This window comes from Pelobates fuscus, chromosome 1 (assembly GCF_036172605.1).
Source record: "Pelobates fuscus isolate aPelFus1 chromosome 1, aPelFus1.pri, whole genome shotgun sequence".
Lineage (NCBI taxonomy): Eukaryota > Metazoa > Chordata > Amphibia > Anura > Pelobatidae > Pelobates > Pelobates fuscus.
Genome location: NC_086317.1, coordinates 461,525,886 through 461,546,034, shown reverse-complemented (window position 1 = coordinate 461,546,034; position 20,149 = coordinate 461,525,886). Strand labels below are relative to the sequence as shown.

Below are 20,149 nucleotides of genomic sequence, written 5' to 3'. Positions count from 1 at the left end.
CAACTACTTGTTTTAGAGATAATCCCAGTAAGGGGTTTAGAATATCCTGGCACAAGCAGCTATTTTGGATTTCCAGTTCACATTAGGAATATTATCACGCTTAATGATAACTTCCCCCTTCATTGTCATTTTAGCTATTTCCTTAACTAGTAGATTAGCTAGCTCTTCTCTTTATCGAGGGGGGCAATAAAGCACACTTACACGAGTTACTGTGCAATTACCATATTCTAATGTAACCCAAACTGACTTTATGTTAGCCTCATTAATTTGTATTAGATACGATTGTAGGCTTTCCTTCATATACAGGGTCACCCCTTCCAGTTATCTTGCCTTCTCTGTCTTTTCTATATAAAAAGTATTGCGTTTTTCTCATTGTACCATGTCTCAGTAACATCCACTAAATCTACATTCTCAGTTGCCATTATTGCCACAAGTTCATGAATCTTATCCCCTAAACTGCGAGCATTTGTAAACATGACTCTAAGCTTTTCATTTTGTAACACACTTACTACAGGCACTTTCTGTCCTTGTTTTGGTCGGCAAGTGGATTGATATTGTATCACCCTTTGCCCTCTCCCCTCCTAGTTTAAAAACTTCCTAGCAAAATCTTTGATTCCACCTTTCCTCATTGCAACTAGACATGTCCCATATGAACCACCAGTTAGAAATCTATATTGTCTCACTAAGCTAGTGCATGGGGATCTACAGGAAAGTGAGGTCTGCAAAGGATCCCTTCCACCGTGTGTAGTTGGTAATATTAACCAGGTGGGCCCCAATGGCTGGCACCACAGTCTCCTCTTCCAGTCAGTTTAATGAACTAATATGGCAAATCTCACTCTAGAAAGACTTGCCTAGACCTACACTCTGGCTGATTTTCAAAGCCAATCACTCAAAGCATAGACTTAACTGCTCGCTCTGCAGAGGCATATTAAACTTCTGAACACTGAGTTACCAGTGTTTTTTTTTTTTTGTCCTGATGTCTTTTTCTGTTTTGTTTGTTTTTTGTTTGGTTTTAATGAGCTCTTGTGATTGTTTTTATTTTGCAATTCTTGTTAGAAGGATTATGCAATAGGTGTCCTTTTAAATTATATTTTAATGCCATGTTTTATTGAATATTAACAGTTTTTACATGATTTAACAAGCAAACAGAGACCAGATGTTGTCCTCTGGTCCCTGTTTGCAGATGCCTGCAGTTTATCACTGGGTGCCCATTGCCAATACTTAGAATAAATGTAGTCAGTGAGAACTTTGCACAATTGCTGTTTTGTTTTGTTTAATTGTAGAAACATTCTCCAGTGTTGGGGATACGGAGGTTCCTCACTTGTTTGAATGGATTTATTATTATACGCACTAGTTTAGATATTTTCCTATTTTGGGATTTTTATATAACTCCCTCAGTAGTAGTTGATTAACCTGCCAATGGCTATCACAAAATGATGTAAACTTTTAGCACTTAAGTCTTAACAATTAGAGAGCTCCTAAGTTTGATAGTTCCTGGTCTATATCTGTGCTACTCTACAGCAATGGATATTATCTGCAGGAAAGGTTTAGGCATTGGTAGATACTTGTCCAGATGTTTCATCTCATTCTATTATCAAACTTTTGTTCCCATTTTTTCAACTCAAATATTTCCAGAAACTCACAATAAGGGTTTGTTGGGGATCCAAAGTGAATTCAAAGAGATTTTTAAATCTTAAACTAAAATATCCAAACTGAAAGAAAAACTGACTTTGAAAAAGGTTTTGGATTCAATAATTTTGGCCTCAGATTTGAAATTCACTTTAAATTCACTTAAAGTTCCAAATAATTCTCACTTTTATAAATAGTCTGGACAATATTAATCTCATCACAACGCTAAATTAGTTTTCTGCCTAATATGTTCTATGACGAGTTGGATAGTTCTGCCAATTCAAGAGCGTTTTGATCAATTAACTGGTATCACTGACATTTAGAGGTAATGATGAGTAATGGCTATAATAGTCATTTATCTTCATCGTTCTGAGTAATGTACACAGCCAGTGGTGGAGTATCGATTATTATTTCTTCACCATCCCCGGAATATCCCCTAACTCATTCTTCCCCAGTAATGTTTCCTCGGCATCCCAGCTTTTTCATTTTTATGCCCTATTAGTATATGTACTTGTGTGTGTATGAAAAAGAAAGGGTTTCTTTGATGATTGAGCCTGTAAAATGGCCATAATAGTCCTGATTGATTTTAATATAACTGCAGTCTACATTTTTGACCACTGATGAAAGTATCACATTGAAGGTTGCTCTTCCAAGAAAAACACTTTCTACACAAAGAAAATTTCTGCAAACTATGAACTCACTCTACCTGGGAATTGAGAGCAATGAAATCCGGAAAGAAAAGCTATTTAAGGAGAAGATGAACCACATATGGTCTGTACACACTAGAATGATGGCATCAACAGAGAAATCAGAATATCTTATTATCAGGCAATAGCACATATTAAATGCTCTTCTTGATCGACAATAGGAATGTCTTACCTTCCCAGTAGGAGAAATTCTCCAATCAATGCCTGGCGTCTCATTGCCATTAAAAGTCCTCGTACAGTCATTCCCTCACAGAAGCAGACCACCACCCGTGCTTTTGGAAGATGGCTACGTAATTTCTTCAGTAATTTGTCAAAGCTTTGTTCTCCAGCGTTACTGTAAATCTTGTAGGAATGAGCAATGCAAACACCATCCTTTGCAGACATGTCTTTGAATGCCTCCATACCCCGTTCACCATAATTACCTACGGGAAAAAATGCAGGTTATTAAAATTTTGGAAATCTAATCTTCAAACGTAGACAGTTGTTCTTAGTCATTTCATAAATTGTCATGAGTCAGATTCTACCCTTCATGACTGCACTTCATTTTCATTAATATTTATGCATATTAGTTTAAATTCAGTTTAAAATACAACATTTGGCTGAAGGGCATATGCTTTTTTTGTTTGTTGTTTTATTTTTGAGCTCTCAGATACAACAAAACAGTCCGTTCGTTTTAGCTAGGGAGATTATGCTTGTGTAAGCATGATTAGGGCTCTGATAGCTATGTATGAGACTATAAGAGTCCAATAAAAAGTTTAATTAATTGCAGTTGCATTTTATTTTTTTATTGGTTCTAGCAAACAATATTTAGCAGCATCAGAAAGGACCCTTTCACCATCTATTCTAACTCCTGAAGCTTATCGTTGGTACTTGACTTAAAAGGGTCGTTCCAACCGCCATGACCACTTAAGCTATTCGAAACGGTGATGGTGCCTGGAGGCTGTATGTGCAGCATTTTGCTTGGAAGCCTTGAATACTTTAGTAAATAATGCTATAGGTCTTATTTGAGTCACATATGTTTAATGTAAGTAGATACATTATATATATGTACTCAAACTACTGATATAAAAAAAAATGACCACTCACTATTTAGCAAATGCCTGACTCTATATAAAACAGTACAGTGCATGTGTTAGATTCGCCATCCAATCATACAAGGAACTAAATACAACATATAAAAAACTAAACAAAAAAAACAAATAACCAAATGCTCCAAGATTCACTGTGAAGATTTGTGTATAATTGAGTATAATTCTTAACGTTATCAGTAGAAATTTGGTTTAGCAACGTTCAGGTCTGGCAGACGTCAAAGTGAAGACGGTGCCAGAAATAGACACAGAAATATTAATGATGCTGATTCACTTAAATCATGATTAATAAGATGCTATTTTTGTAGACACACTAAAAGAAATAAGTACATTTCAAAGCCATTTGTCTTGGCATGTTCCCACAATCAATGGTAATTATCATGCATGTCATCTGTGGGGAAGACGATGGTTAATTAGACTGATTTAGAATCATTACAGTGTTACAGTCAGAGCATGGTCTTGGTTTGAACGCGTTGATTGAAGGTATTATACACAAGTTCTGAAATTCCTGTCCATATCTTTAGGTAGAGGTTGTATTAAGAGAGACAAACTGGGTGTGTATGATCAGTGACACATCTGCAAGGTTGCATATGACAAAGCATTACACACAAATTATCCAGATTTTTTTTTTCACAGCATGACAATGTTTCCCAGCATGGACTCATTCTTAGAGAGATACACATGCAGAGAAACAAAGACAGTGTTAATAAATCCCTATCTGTCTGTATTCCTTATGCCCACAGCCATCAGGACTGACATAGAATCTTGGCTGTGGCTGTAGAGCCTGCACCCATGTTTTTCTCCGTCTGTGAAGCGCTAAATCCACCTATTGCTATACATGTCTCTGTTACCATGGCAATACTCAATTATTAACTCTCTGCACTATTACGTAATGGTGTTAAATGTTATTAATCATTGCCCAGCTCTTGCATGTACAACAAGAAACCTATGAGTTTAATGATCTGTTTCTTATTACACTATGTGTATTGGTAGCTATGTGTTAGCTGGAGAAAAGCTATGCATATAGTTGAAACATAGAACCTTATGCTTCAGTAAACCTGAATGGGGATTTATCCAAGTTGTGCCTGGTCTATCTTTTTTGTTTTCTAACCTGTGTCCCTAATCAACCTTTCCATTAAAGGGACACTATAGTCACCAGAATATCTATAGCTTAATGTAGCTGTTCTGGTGTGTATATAGCCTGTCCTGCTGGCATTTTCATGTAAACACTGCCTTTTCAAAGATGACTCCTTTGGGAAATCATGGGATTGGCTAAGAATAAAGGTACGTTTTTAGTGGCCATTGGAGGCCTAAATAGTGTTTTTAACACTATAAGTGCAGGAATACACATTTGTATTCCTGATCCTATACTGTTCCTTTAAGATAAATATTAATTATTTGAGTTATAGATTCTTCAAGTATCACCTTCAAAAAGAAAGGAATCTATTTGGGCTAAATAAAAGAATCAAGAATCTGTGTATGTTTTTTTTCACACTACTGTTTATATGCAGAACTTGAGAATTTGCAGTAGACAATGCACATTCAAGTTTGTTTTTTTTTTGCAACTTTTAATGCATGATATTCATACTGTAAGACTTGGAATATGTGACATTAGCCTGGATTGTCCGTTATTTTGGCTAATTTTACATATTCCAGTGACATTGACACAATTGTTGTCAATAACTGTGTAAGCTTGGTTATTGTATTGGCTTTTACTTCACACCAGGGACACTAGTTATTTTCCAAAGGCATTCTGGACTTGAGGACCCCTGTGTGAGGCAATCTTCTCTCCTGCTTGTTGAACAATTGCTACAAATTGCTAGAAATAGCTTCATCCTTGATATGTTGTTACAAGACTAGCCAAAGCAGTCCCGAACACGAAAAGCTACTGCTGCAAAAATAACAATGGCTAGTGGCTACAATAAAATGATTTTCAAAACTTCAGAATTGTAAATATTTCAACTTATTTTGTACAATTACAATGAAAATTACAATTCTTTATATGGCATCAACATGTTAAGCAGTGCATGACAACAGATAAACAAGACAATAATTTAAAGCTAACAAAACATGTATGACATATAGGAAGAGTGGGCTAAGATAGCTCTGACCAAACAAGCTCACAATCTAAAGGAATGAGGGGCAATTGCACTAAGGAAAGAGGGAATCAAATGATCTATTTGTACCTAAAGGATGAAAGAGGTGTTTGGGAGGAGGGAGCACTGTAAATGGGAGATGCCCGTTTAAGATTGTAGGGGATGAGAAGTTAAGGGGAGAGCTGATAAACTTATCTAAACAAGTGTACTTTTTTGAAGGACCTCAAAGATGAGAATAGTCTGATGTACCGTGGGACGTCATTCTATAAAGAAAGGGCAACTCTTGAGATGATGATGTGCAGGTGCAAAAAAGGGATGGTAACAGGCATAGGATGATATCAGGTCACCAAGAGGGACAGTGTAAACTGAGAAAAGAAGAGGTTCCAGTACAGAGCCTTGAGGAACTACAACAGAGAGAGGTATGAAAGGTGGACGGGAGACACTGAAGATATGGTGACAGAGATAGGAAGAGAACCAGGAAAGAGCAGTGTCACTAAGCAAAAGGCTGCAAAGGGTGAGAAGGAGAAGTGAGTGATCAACAGTGTCAAAAGTGGCACAAAGACCAAGAAGAATAAGAAGCGAGTAATAGAATTTGGATTTGTCCATCACTAAGTCATTAGTCACCTTGATCAGGGAAGTCTCATGTTGGGATGTTGGGAGCAGAAGCCAGACTATACTGTACAGAAGTATAGATGAGGAGGCCAGGGCAAAGGGTCAGACAGTTGATTAGAGAAGCGAGCAAAGCAATTTCTTTTGAAAAATGTTGATCTTTTCTGTGAACTAGAATGCTAAATTATCAGCAGTGAAATTAGTATATGGTGGAGGCAACGTGGGGCGCATTAGAGAGTTAGAAGTTTTGAAAAGGTATTTATGGTCACGTTACAAAGTGGAGATGAGTGCGGTGAAGTTTGTTTCTTCGATGATTGAAAGGGCACAATTGTAGGAACACAGCATAAATCTGGAGTGCAGGAAATTATACTGTGAGACGTCTTCCAGTAACGTTCAGCCACCTATGACAACCGCTGGAGGAATCAGTTGAATTTGGAATGCCATGTTTTGCGCTTAGTTTTATGGACAGGGCGGGCAATGGCTGTACACAACTTATCTAGGGTACTAGAGAAAGTAGCATTGTAGAGGATAGATGCCATAGAAGGACATGTGGTAGTTGAGATCAATGAAAGGAGAAGTTTCTGCAGGTCAAGGTAGTTTAGGTTTCAGCAATGTCTGGAGAGTGTGGATGGGTGGGGGAAAGATCAAACTGCAGTTTAGTAGGTAGTGATCAGAGATAGAGAGGAGTATCAGTGAGGATAGAAATGGAACAGAAGTTGAAGAAGATGAGGTTGAAAGCATTGCCAGCTTGATGGGTAGTAGAATCGAACCACTGCATAACTCCCATGGAAGGGCTCATAGAGAGAAATTTAGAGGCCTCAGAGGTAGTTGGTGCATTTATAAAAATGTTTAAATCTCCAAGGATAATGGAGGGATGGCTAGGACCAGAAGTGAGGTAGCCAGGCAGAGATGTTTCCCAGGTAGAATATGGTTAAATTTGGTAGCAGAGAAGAATGGAAGTACCATTATTTATTAAAATATCAATTATGGGCAATGTATACCTTTGGTAACAGTTGATGAGTTTTAGTTGATTATCTTTTATATGGGCTCGCTGCATAATGGATTGGGGCACAAATGATGTATTTGTCCATTGTGCTTGTGGGTGTGATTGGGGCTGCCCAGTGTGTGGGCCAAACTACCAGCAAAATGGAATTTTAAGTAACTTAAAGGTAAATTGGCACTTCTCAGGATTTCTAATATTTTGTTTACACTTTCCTTATAACTATGTTTACTTCTGTTTCCATTTTAATATAATGTTTACTTTTTTTAAATATGTGTTTGTGAGTAGTAAAAAAAGTAAAATTAAATATAGAAATAAAAAGCCGCTATATTGGGCAACTGGGCACCTTCATCGTAGCTCCCTGTCAATCATTGTTATAAGATGTATCCCTTGCACCTGGCAGTCAGCACAAAACAGAAGCAAACAGAGTAAATGACAAAAGATATGATGTTCATGAGCAATGTTTGCCCTGACTGGTCGGAACTGGATAACAATGCAATTTTATAGTAAACACATCATATCACATACAAAATTAAAGGGACACTCCAGACCCTGCTTTATGTGTGAATAGTGTGTACTATTCTTTTTCATTTTGCAAAATGTGCAGATTTCAATAGAAATTCACACTTTTGTAAATTCACCTGGTAACACCCCTTGGCTTTCAAGCAGACAGCCAGTCCTGTTACATCTGGTTTCCTTAGCTAAGTGAAGCTAAACTCCTGAGGCAGCAATTGCCCAGAGCACCTGCCTTGCAAAGACTTCTCATTGAGCAGCATTGGGGAGCCCATGATTGGACAGTCACGGAAAGTCTGGGCGGGGTTAAAAGGGGAGGAGACAAAATATTTGCAGTTTGTTTTTAATATATATATATATATATATATATATATATATATATATATATATACATCAATGAAAATTAAATAAATGCATGAACATTAATTTGAGTATATTTACTAAGCAGTGATTTTTATATATTTTGTATCTAAACACTGGTTGTTCCCTTAACACAAGTTATAGGTGACTTGCAATGCTTTATTCAACTATGTAAATTCCAGATTAGTTAAATGGAAAAATAGTAACTTTAGAGGAACACCATACTTTGAAATTCATTAAACAAAAAAAAAATCCTCTGTTTTAAATGTATTATGCATTGTTTTGCAACCCCTTTACCAATCAGAATTTTGTAAAAAAAAAACATGTACTGCTGACAGTAGTGCCATCACAGTCCCTTCCTCCCTGTTCGTCATCAAGTTAGATGACATTGGTCCAATGAAATGCTTCTCTGTGAGTGAAAGCAACACCGTGCATGAGTGGTGAGCTAAATGATTGACAGCAGATTGACGTTCACATGTGCGTACTTTGCAAATTCTAAAAAAAAGTTGTGGGAAGAAATGTATACATTTGTAATTTTTGGTTAGGCCATCGAAATAGCAAGATTAAACATATTTAATTATATATTAATATATTAAACATATTTGATAAATGGCACCAAAAATTTGCAGAAAATTAGACGTAGACTTTGATACATCTACATTATTGTTTTGTTTTTCCAGTTAGGTTTCTAAATAAAATGTTATATTTCAAACTTTCTTAAGTACCTATTTGTTGACTATAGCCATATGTAAATATAATAAACTAGCTGATTGTTTGCAATTTAGTTACTTTTACTATTTTTAAATTTCATCTCTAGTCCCAATATAGCTAACACCCCACTTCTGTGTTTTTACTAAAGCAGAGATATTATACCATTTCCTCTCAGCTAAATAGTAAAATCAATCTGATTTGACTCATAATATCTCTTTTTTTAAATAAATGTTTCCGTGAAAATTAAAATTTAATTATTTCAATATAAACACTGACTTCCCCCACTCATGTCTCATCATACATACATACTGCAAGCCGTGAATTGCACACGACATATTAATATAATTAACATGCTAAATAGCCTTCGTAATAACTACATTTCGAATCACATTGCTTAAAACATCATATTTTCTTTTGTATTCAGATGTTGTCTTAGCTTTTCTCCTACACAAAAAGGCAATTATGCGTTGTACACCCACACACAGCCATTTAAGCAAGAACAGGGCATGCCATATTCGAATACTTAAAGAATAGCTCAGCTGGTGATAGAGCTTCGTTGCCCAGCTTTCGAGAGTTTCAGTTGATAAATATATATCATGCAATCAAAACATAGTCATTTTTTTACATATATGTTGTTTTTTTTGATTACTATGATAGTTCTAGAAAATCAAGTGTATTTTTATTTCTATATTGTGCTGACAATCTGCCTATGATGTAAAACATAAATTATTGTAAGCTTGCAAAATAACAGTTTATCACCTCGGCACTCAGCATTAAGCACAGGTGGATATTGAATACTGAAAATATCCGTATTCTGTAGATTCCATTAACTCCCTCTGCACTTATGATAACACATATAAACACTGAAGGATTTGATAACAATGTTGCCACCAGAAGCTCAGCTAAAGAAACACTACCAGAACCATAACCACTACAGCCCACTTGGCAAATTTCATCATAATCCAGATGAGAAAGTTTGTTGAGTTTCCCTTCTGCTCTGCATGGTTTCTACATTTGAATTTTATTTTTTCACACCTCACATATAAATATGTGTTAACTATAGAGATACGTAAACAGTATACTAAATCCATAGAAGTCACAGGTTTTTTTTTTTGTTCTAGGACAGACGATCTGTGTGAGCTTGACGAAGAATCAGTCTACTTTCATGATCAACATGTCTGGTTGGTAATAATAGCACAGACCAATTGTATATTACTCTGTACAGTACCAAAGGATCCTTTGGCACTTTGGGTTTTAGACTTGTGCACGAAGGAAAAAATGTAGATCAGTGTCACATCCTGTCCTGTTCTGCAAAAATGTCTGGTCTTGGCTTCTGGTATCCAGTACTCTTTTTACAATTCTTATTTAGTTTTCTTGTTTTTTCTATTCTATGTCTGGTTTTCTCTATGCTGGGTTTTCTGGGTTCATTCCTGTATTCCGTTCCTGGAATTCCCAGTCTCTTGGATTCATTTAAATGTTTGTTTTATGTTGCCACACTCATTCCTTTTCCATTTATCCTTTTGTTTCAGTTGGTCCTTCACGTAGTTGCTACAAGTCCTCTGCCCTTTCTATCAGGTAAGTGCTGTGTGTGTTTTATTATTGTTTATTTAGTCATGCATATCTAGGTAGATAGGTCCCACCTTAATTGGAGTACTTTGCCAAGTTGGTGGGCTACATAAATCTCCAATGTTTTACATATATAGTACTTAGTTTTGTCTCCTCTTGTTTTGCCTTGCATCTCTGGTCTTGTTTTATTTTGTCTTGTATTCCCAGTTCATGTACAGTCCTGTCCTGCCCTGTTCATGTTTCCCTCATGTCTTGTGTACATGTTCTGGGTTCTGCTTTCTGTCCTGCTCCAGTTCTGGGTTCTTTTAGTCTTGTCTTGTTTTCTTGTTAGGTGCCTGTCCTAGTCTTGCCTTGTTTCTGTACTGGATACATGTCTGCTGCAGAACACCCCTATATAGTTCCTGGGAGGTCTGCATATCAAGCTCCTAGCTCTTGGGATCCGCAGAAGCTGCATCAGGGCCTTGGTATGTGTCCGCACAAACGTTGGTGCTCAACACAAGGGGGCGTGTGGTTACCCCGCACCTGGCCCCGATGGTACATTTCCACGCTGTGACTCCTACTATCATGATCAGGCATACTGGGTCCCGGTCACCGGACCGCCACCCACTAAATCAGTTCTTTTTAGTTGTCCAAGTAAAACATTTGGGAAAATGATTCTGATAAACAAAAAAGGTACGAAAATAGGCCAATCAGTGTGCTGCACAATATGTGTGTATGTATATATATTTATATATATATATATATATAGATATATATATATATATCTATATATATATATATATATATATATATCTATATATATATATATATATATATATATATATATCATGTATACATAATTTTTCCAGATATTAAAAAGTAACCAATAAAGGGGAAAATAAAATATTTATACATTTTTATAGAATTATGTATTATATATTGATGAAATTAATAATATATAAATATATAGATTTTTTTTCACTGTTCCTCCTTTATCCCTCTCTAATTGGTCACTTTTCACTTCACCGGTGAATAAAATGAACACTTAAGGGCTGCCCCCTAGCCATCAATCATTTTCATTAAACTCCAAATCACAAAAAAAACATGGTTGTTTGTTTCCTCCTCTGGATCGATTGTTCATGATTCGTCCCTATGTCACTTTGGAATAATGGAATCTGCATGAGTTGCCGACCGTCCAGCTCATTTGAAACCAAAATGCCTAAGTCTACCATGTTTCCCATGATGTTTAGTGAGGTCAAGTAAGACTTGAGAGCCTTCCTGCTAACACATTATGATTATGACACTCAGATTTCAGGGCCTCTGAGGAAGTCAGATTGGAATCTATGAATTTATGTTACTGGATTAAACCTTTTGCCACAGACAGACTCTGTTGTGTACTAGTGGGTGATTATCCACTTCGGAGGGTTGGACATTCAGATTTGAGAGTGCTGCCACTACCTTCAAAATATGAACATGCAGTTGATCCAGAAACTTAGAGCCCTTTGGAGCAGTGCACTGTCACCACAATCTTTATTTTTTTTTTTTATTGCATATTGTTATTAAAACATTTACACTATAATATCTCTCTTGTATATTGGCTTCCCGTAAGATATATGACTCACTTTAAGATCCTGACGCTTGCTTACAAATCTCTACACAATGCTGCTCCAACATACCTATCCTCACTATTACACAAATATGTCCCATCCAGGCCCCTACACTCTACCGGAGACCTACGTCTAACCTCTGTTCATACTCCTACCTCTGATGCTCACCTTAAAGACTTCTCTAGGGCTGCACCGTTCCTGTGGAACGCCTTTCCCCTCTCTGTTAGACTTTCACCCAATCTCAACTCATTCAAAAATCATTGAAAACTAATTTTTTTAGGAAAGCACATCAATTAAACTGTGAACAGCTTTCTCTCCCAGCACCCTGATTCCTCTCCTACAACTGTCATCAAAACCGAACACTAAGCCCTCAGTGAACACTATCCTAGAAATCTACTTTTCTACTCTACCCTTACTTTTTATTTAACTAAACCCCACTCCCTCTAGCATGTAAGCTCATATAGCAGGGCCATTGATCCCTCTGTCCCTGTGTGTCCAACTCATCTGGTTTCAAATACTTGTCTCTTAGTCCACCCATTGTACAGCGCTACGGAACTTGTTGGAGCTTTATAAAAAATAATAATAATATTAATTAGGAATATGTTTTTAAAGTCAGATGATTTGGGAAACTTCTGGTCATACAGATATTAGGACCAGGGAACCAGGCAGACCAGACTAGGAGGGTTGAGCAGCCCCTCTCACCATATAATATTGAATCAAAGGATTCCTACCCAGTTAACAAACATGGGGTGGAGACATTTTTAATAATATGGTCAAAAACTATTTTAATTATTTTTGCAAGGAGGGGGGTCGTATCTGTTTCTAGAGAGAGAACTGATCATCTTTCTTTTGAACGGTAGGGTCTCATTTGCATTTTTTAGGTTTAATGCTCACTGTTGTTGGTGGTGGTGCTGAATTAATTTATTTATACCATTCAATTCATAAACAGAAAGGATGAAAATAAATATATAAATTATATAGATACAAATCTCCATAAAAATTGTAAAACCACTGAATAGCAAACTAAAACAAATTAATGTTTCAAGTTATAGAGCTTTAAACAATTATAGCATCACAAACCGAGTATAAAACAATTGTCAGTGAGAATACAATCAGGCATCATTTATATTAAAGAACTCACATAAATGAATACTTAAAATGGGCAAAAATAACGTATAATTGTAAAAGAATTGTAAAAGAATGAAACAGAAAGAAAAATAATGCCATACGAGATATTTTTTTTGTTCACAGGCATTCAAGAAATATCAAATACTACAGAAGAAAATCGTATGCCTAGTTACATCACTAGACATAACAATGGCTGTTAAAGGGGTAATTAGAAAAGCATGGAATATCATTAATTATTCATTCAATGACATCAAAGAGTTCTGCTCTGTTATACAAAAGTCATCTGGGTCTATTAACTTGTCTAATGGGTATATTAGCTAGTTATTGCATCTTCCTGTAACAGATATACCCTGATATGTATGTGTAGTACTGTCTGCTACATCATATTTATTAATACAATAATTATTGTGTTTTTTTATTTTCATTTTTTCTTTGAAGTTTTTTTCTGGATATCATATTTTTATTTTAGTACAGGGTGGACAAAAAACTCCTATTCCAATTGAGAATTTCCACTAAACTTTGAAGGGACACTATAGTCACCAGAACAACTGTCCCTGCTGGCTTTTAATGTAAACACTGCCTTTTCAGAGAAAAGGCAGTGCTTATATTACTTTCTAGTAACACCTCAAGTCGCAGTCACTCAGACGGCCCACTAGAGGCACTTCCTGGGTCAGTGCTGCACAGTGTGCATCGAGGTGCTGAACGCTCACCATAGAGATGCAGTGATTCAATACATCTCTATAAGGAGATGTTGATTGGCGCAGCGCACAGGGATAGCCTCCCAATGCTTTCCTTTAGGGGATCTTGCAAGAGAAGCTGCAAATGTTCTACTGACTTGAATTGTTTGTTCTTAATTTTTATGGCAAGAAGTTTCAAATATTTATCCATGTTTACACTACTACTCAAATGCTATGGTTGTTTTTTTAAACAAGGGAACTTATTATTATAACTATAATTTATTTTTAAAGTGCCAAAATATTCTCCTACGCTATCGTTATTAGTAATATTTATTAACCGCCAACATTTCAAGCAGCAATTCTTACACAATTTTACAGCAGGCTATAATCAGCAGCACAAGCAGTCTACAAGTGTTTATAGGAATACTAGGTGAAAAATACTAGTGAGCTTACAATCTGGGGGTGGGGGGGGGGGAAGAGGTATAAAAATGTAGTATAAAGGAAGAATAATGTCACCAAGTTTGAAACCTGTATCTAGTTGAATTAATGAGATGATTGTGTAGTTAAGGATGAAAAAGTGAGATGTGGGGTGCAGTTAACGGGTTACAAACAGAAAAAATATATACCGTATATACTCGAGTATAAGCCGAGTTTTTCAGCACATTTTTTGTGCTGAAAAACCCCAACTCGGCTTATACTCGAGTCAATTGTCTGTATTATGGCAATTTACATTGCCATAATACAGACAATGGGCTGTGTAGAAGGCTGGCAGGGAGCTCTTACTTCTCCTGCAGCTCCTTTCAGCTCCCTCCGCCTCCGCGCCGGTCCGTTCAGCACCTCTGTCAGCTACCAGTGTAAGTCCCGCGGGGCCGTGGGGTCATAGTGCGGCTGCGAGACTTATACTGGGACTTACACTGGGAGCTGCACGGACCGGCGTGGAGGAGGAGGGAGCTGACAGGAGCTGCAGGAGAGGTAAGTAACAGCTCTGCCAGCCCCTCTCCTACACAGCCCATCCACTGGACCACCAGGGAGTGATAGCCACCCTCCCTGCCATGGTAATTAAACATATCTGTATTTTGTTTTCAACGGACACTACTGTTAAATGGCTATTTAGATTCCCAATGAAACAATACATGCATTTAATTGTGCATTTTTTTCCTTAGGGATATATCTAAGACAGCTTGCATGGCTTTAGATCTCTTGTCTGAATAATTTGCAAACCCTCCCCTTCTATCCCCGCCCAGACTTTCTGTGGCTGTCCAATCACAGAAAGTCTGCGCGGGGATAGAAGGGGAGGGTTTGCAAATTATTCAGACTTCCCAATGCAGCTCAATGAGAAGTAATTGCAAAGTGCTCTGGGCAATTGCTGCTTCTTGAGTTTAGCTCCACTGAGCTAAACAACCAGGAAGTAACGTGATTGTTTTTTTTTTTATTGACAGCAAGAGGGGTGTAATAAGGCTATTTTTGTAAAAGTTCCAATTTCTATTAAAATCTGCACATTTGGTAAAATATAAAATAAAAAAGGACAAGCTGAAGTGCTTTAGGGATCTGGAGTGTTCCTTTAATTCTGCTTATTCAGTTGCATTTGCATAAGTTTAATTATATAATCTGCAAAGTGTTGGCTGTATGAAAATGTTTATATTAACATACGTTCAATATCTGATTCTCCAAAGAGAAGCCATGATACCAATAAATAAATAAGGTCATCTGTAAGCACATCTAATACCTCTCTGTGACTATGTGTTTAGATATCTATGTGAATGTCTCGCCAGATATCTATGTGGATTTGACATTTATTTTTATTTTTGTCAGTTTGTATGCCTTTGGAAACAATGCTTTTCATTTTCTAATAGGAAGACTTTGTATCCGAGAATTCCAGTTCGTGATATTTCACTTTTTTTCACAATGCAAAATAAGAAACAAAAACCATAAGACTTTGAAAATAGATTCTTTGTATCTTGGAATGATGTTACACTAACGTTTAGTTAAACCATTCTGGGTGTGTACTATCCATTACAAACTATAGCACTGATTCTGCATGTCATATTGTTTTCAGGAATATTTTTTTGTTCTCCAAAAAATATTGATGCTCTATTCTAAATTAATGTTTGATAAACATTTTCTACGCTCTGTAAAAGCCAGATTGCAAATACAGAGGCATAAATGTAGTGTGCATTAAACCCTTTACTGATGACAATATCTGCTTGTCAATACTGTACACAGTGGTATCAATTCATATATGACTCCCTGTATCTATAGAACTTTTGGAAATATTGCTGCTCCCATTCTAATAGTGTGTGTGCGTTTTACTACTTACACGTGTATCTCTCCATGTGTGTGTGTGCTACTTCTAACATTTGTATCTCTCCATGTGTGTGGCTCTAACTGAGTGTCTGTGTTTGTGCATACTAATATATAAATACATATACATAGTTTATTTTCAGAACTCACACACACAAACAAAACATTCATCTGATAATTTATTGCTAATACATTATTTTATCCGTTATGGGATCACTGGACTATAATAATGTCATTGACTAAAAGCAACTTTAGCAATAAATTCAGAATTTAGATTTCCATTATTTTGTAAACAAAGAAACAATGTAAATTTTAAAATAATTACCAATTCTCCAAAAAAGATAACTGACAAGTATATATTACACCAGTCGGAAGGAAGGAGGTCGGAGCCTAATGAGTGTCAAGGCTACAGTCCTGGATGATAATCAGAGTATTCACAAGTACATTACGGAGATGGTACCCAAAGATTAACTGCAAATGGAATACCTAAGACAGCAACAGATAGAGGATGCAGAAAAAGAGGAGATTCCATGGCAAGACAACCCTCTCTATGGGGTGTACCACCAGCAGATAGTGGATATGGCGCACATGACAAAATCTTACCAGTGGTTGGAAAAGGAAGGACTAAAAAAACAGCACCAAGTCACTTATCCTAGCAGCACAGGATCAGGCACTCAGCACCAGATCAATAAAAGACAGTCCAGCACATAGTAACCAGGTGCAAGATGTTAGCAGGAACAGCATACACGGAGAGACAAAACCAAGTTGCTGTGATTGTGTACAGAAACATCTGCACAGAATATGGATTGGACCTGCCTAAGTCCAGATGATAGATATCATAAAGGGTAGTTGAGAATAACAGGGCTAGGATCCTGTGGGACTTCAAGACCCAGACAGACAAGCAAGTGCTGGCCAACTAAACCCGGCATTGTGGGGGTAGACAAGGAACGAAATACTGTAGTCGTGATAAATGTGGCAATACTCAGTGACTATACCATCAGGAAGAAGGAACATGAGAAGGTGGACAAATACCAAGGACTGAAAGAAGAGCTAGAATTGATGTGGAAAGTGAAGGCAGTAGTAGTCCCAGTTGTGATAAGATCACTTGGGGCTGTGACTCCCAAGTTGGTTGGATGAGTTTTAACTGATTCCAGGTGGGACATCTGAGATCTCTGTACAGAAGAGTGCAGGTCTAGGAACAGCTAACCCTCAACCCTCAGACTCGCAGGCCTCTGGTAGTGGACCCGAGAAGGAGGAATAAACATACCAACCAGGAGGGGTTGAAAAAAAACTTTTTTCCCTATATATATATATCACTATATATAATAGTCACAAATAATTTCAGAGAATTTACAGACTGTACATACATTTTTTTTTCCATAATGAAGCCTCATAACCTTAGCATTTATTCTTCACAGCAAAGTGCTGGAGACATACATTCATTTTTGCTAACTGAATGTTCTTGTATATATGAATATAGCTTTTAGAAATAATATTTAGCATTTTAGCATGTACTGTCACCTAAATTACTTTTAGCTTAGATGGGCAAGTGTGTACACAAAAAATAAAAGTGCATATGTCACAAAAAAAAGGAATATTTACATATTTACTTATTTTACAATAGGGAAGGACTCAATTAGAGCACAAAGAATGTCTCTCGGGGAGCAAGCCAGATATACTTATGGGAATCCTGCACTTAGTGCTGAATAAATGTCGACACTTAAAAAACAAGTAACTCTGCCACAGGCATTTCAGCTGTTTCCAATTTACAAATAGTACTCATAGTTTGTGTCATAAGCAACAGACGTCCCAAAATATCTGAAATGCATCTTCTTCATAAAATGGTGATGACAAGAAAATATAACAAGAACATAGACCTCAACTTAGACCTTGTGTGACCTAGAACCTTTCTCTGAACATGTTCAATCACTACCCAGTTATTCTTGCTTTCATCTTAATGACTCTGGATATACCTTATCTCTGTTGTTGAGATAGGATACTACCTGCCTTATATGTAGTTGAGAAGGAACTATTGGCCTTCACAGAGATGGTAATCGGGATTCTTGCAAACCTTAATATACCTTACTGAAAGCTTTGTTAAGATTTGGTGGGGTGAACTAAGAGACTACTTTCTGTAGTTTTATTGAATCAATTTTGCTAATTTCCATCATATGATCAAAATCCATAAAGAAATGGCTAGGAATAATTACATATTCCGTAGATGGGATTTTTAAACCATTTTGTTTGTTTGTTTTGTTTGTTAATCTGTCTGTCTTCAGATATTGTTTTGCTTATTTGCATTTTTTTAGGGTCTAATGGGTAACATGATGGGCCGCTTACTCACTGTGCCTTAACATGTATCAACCTAGGGCTGGTTTTACATAACAATGACCATGCCCATCTTTAACAAGTGGCAAACGGGGCAGCTGCCCCGGGCCCTGTTGCTCCTGGGGGGCCCAAAGCAGCTGCCCTGTGGGCCCCCTGCCTGCAGCCAGGTCTGAACAGCCCACCGGGATACTAAGAAATATTCCGGTGGGCTGCAGCAGGTGAGGTAATCAGGGGCCCCCCCGGCCCTTTAAGAGAGCTCCAGACCGGGCCTCTGTCTTCCTGCCTGCTGTGAGGAAGTGTTGTGAGGTCACTTCCTCCCAATTAACAGAGTGCCGCTGGGGAGGAGGCGGCATACATGGAGAGAAGGAGGAGGTACTGGCCAAGAAGAAGACGAAGACTCCCATCAATCTCCGCCATCCAGCTCCCACTGGACTCCTGTAAAGGTAAGGAGGGTGGCTAAACTATGTAAATTGATATGACTGTGTGTGTGTATCTGACTGTGTGTGTATCTAACTGTGTGTGTGTGTGTATGCGTATCTGACTGTATGTTTGTATGTGTATCTGACTGTATGTCAGTATATCTGACTGTGTGTATATCTGACTGTGTGTGTACATATCTGTGTCAGTGTGTGTAAGTGTGTATCTCTGTGTGTGGATGTGTATTTATGTATGTGTCTGTGTGTGTATACGCCAGTCTTTGTCAGTGTGTGCATGTGTCCAGATGTGTGTATGTATCAGTGTGCTAATGTGTGTGTATATCTGTGAATGCATGTCATACATCACGGCAATCAAACACAACATGCAAACACACCCCTGCAAACATTACATACAAACACACCCCTGAATTCAAACTCAAAAAGTATATAGAAACACATCCCTACACTTAAAAACCAATACTACACCCTACATGCACACACATACTGTATACAACAACATGCTCACATTCAAATGCACAAACACTGCTCACAAATACAGCCCTGCAAGAATGGCCAAATGGTAGATCCCCAGCTGGCATAGCATCGTGGGAATTGTACAACAGATGAGGATTTATCTTTTCTCTGCTCTTGCGCTAGAGGGGAGGCTCAAAACAATGTCTTGCACCAGGGCCCTGTCTACATTAGTTCTGCCACTGTGTTGGGGTGGAGGGCGTGATTGCATGCCAGAGAGTGAAAGTGTGGGGGGAGGGCAGGATCCAGGGGGCCCAAGCAAATGCTTGCCCAGGGTCCAATCAATGTTAAAGACGGCCCTGACAATGACCTTTCAATCCCACTCTCACTGTTTAAAAAAAAAAACACCCCCCCAAAATTGACAAAACACTTGATAACAATCACTATCATAAAATGTTCTATATACACTGATCAGGGTATGTGTTAGTCTATTCATGTGTGTGTAGAGTGGGTATGTGTGTGTGCAGCATCAGTGTGGGTATGTGTAGTAGTATGTGTAGTTGTTTGTGATAAGTGTGCGCAGTAGTGTCAGTGTACAGTGTGGATAGCAATAAATGTAGCAGTGTATGTAGTAATGTGTGTCAGTGTGAGTTTGTGAGCCTGGAGGCAGCAGATACCTACTCTTCCTAATGAGACATCTGGCCCTGGATCGACCAAATTCAGTGGCTAGGCCTTTGAAAAATGCTCAGGTTACTGTAACATTCAAGAAAAGGTGATCATCCTTGCATTTTGATTCTTAAGTGTTCATAAGGATGGCATAGATTAATCTGATGTAATGCAGATGGCATATATTCTCTTTATTATGCCACAAATCAGTTTGATTTGTTTTTACCCATCCCTTGCTGCATGCTCAAGGGAGAAGCAGCAAAAGCACCTTTGGAAAGGTTCTATTTAATATTTTTT

General features: G+C 37.5%; 1 protein-coding gene across 7 annotated transcripts in view; it reads right to left on the bottom strand.

Annotated features, from left to right (window-relative positions):
- GRM5 (glutamate metabotropic receptor 5) overlaps positions 1-20,149 on the bottom strand; it is a 321,020-nt gene that overhangs the window by 207,569 nt on the left and 93,302 nt on the right. For all 7 annotated transcript variants that reach the window (XM_063430874.1, XM_063430898.1, XM_063430865.1 and 4 more), the window contains exon 3: positions 2,509-2,758. In XM_063430874.1, coding sequence (XP_063286944.1) covers positions 2,509-2,758 — 250 coding nt within the window. The remainder of the gene's footprint in view (positions 1-2,508; positions 2,759-20,149) is intronic.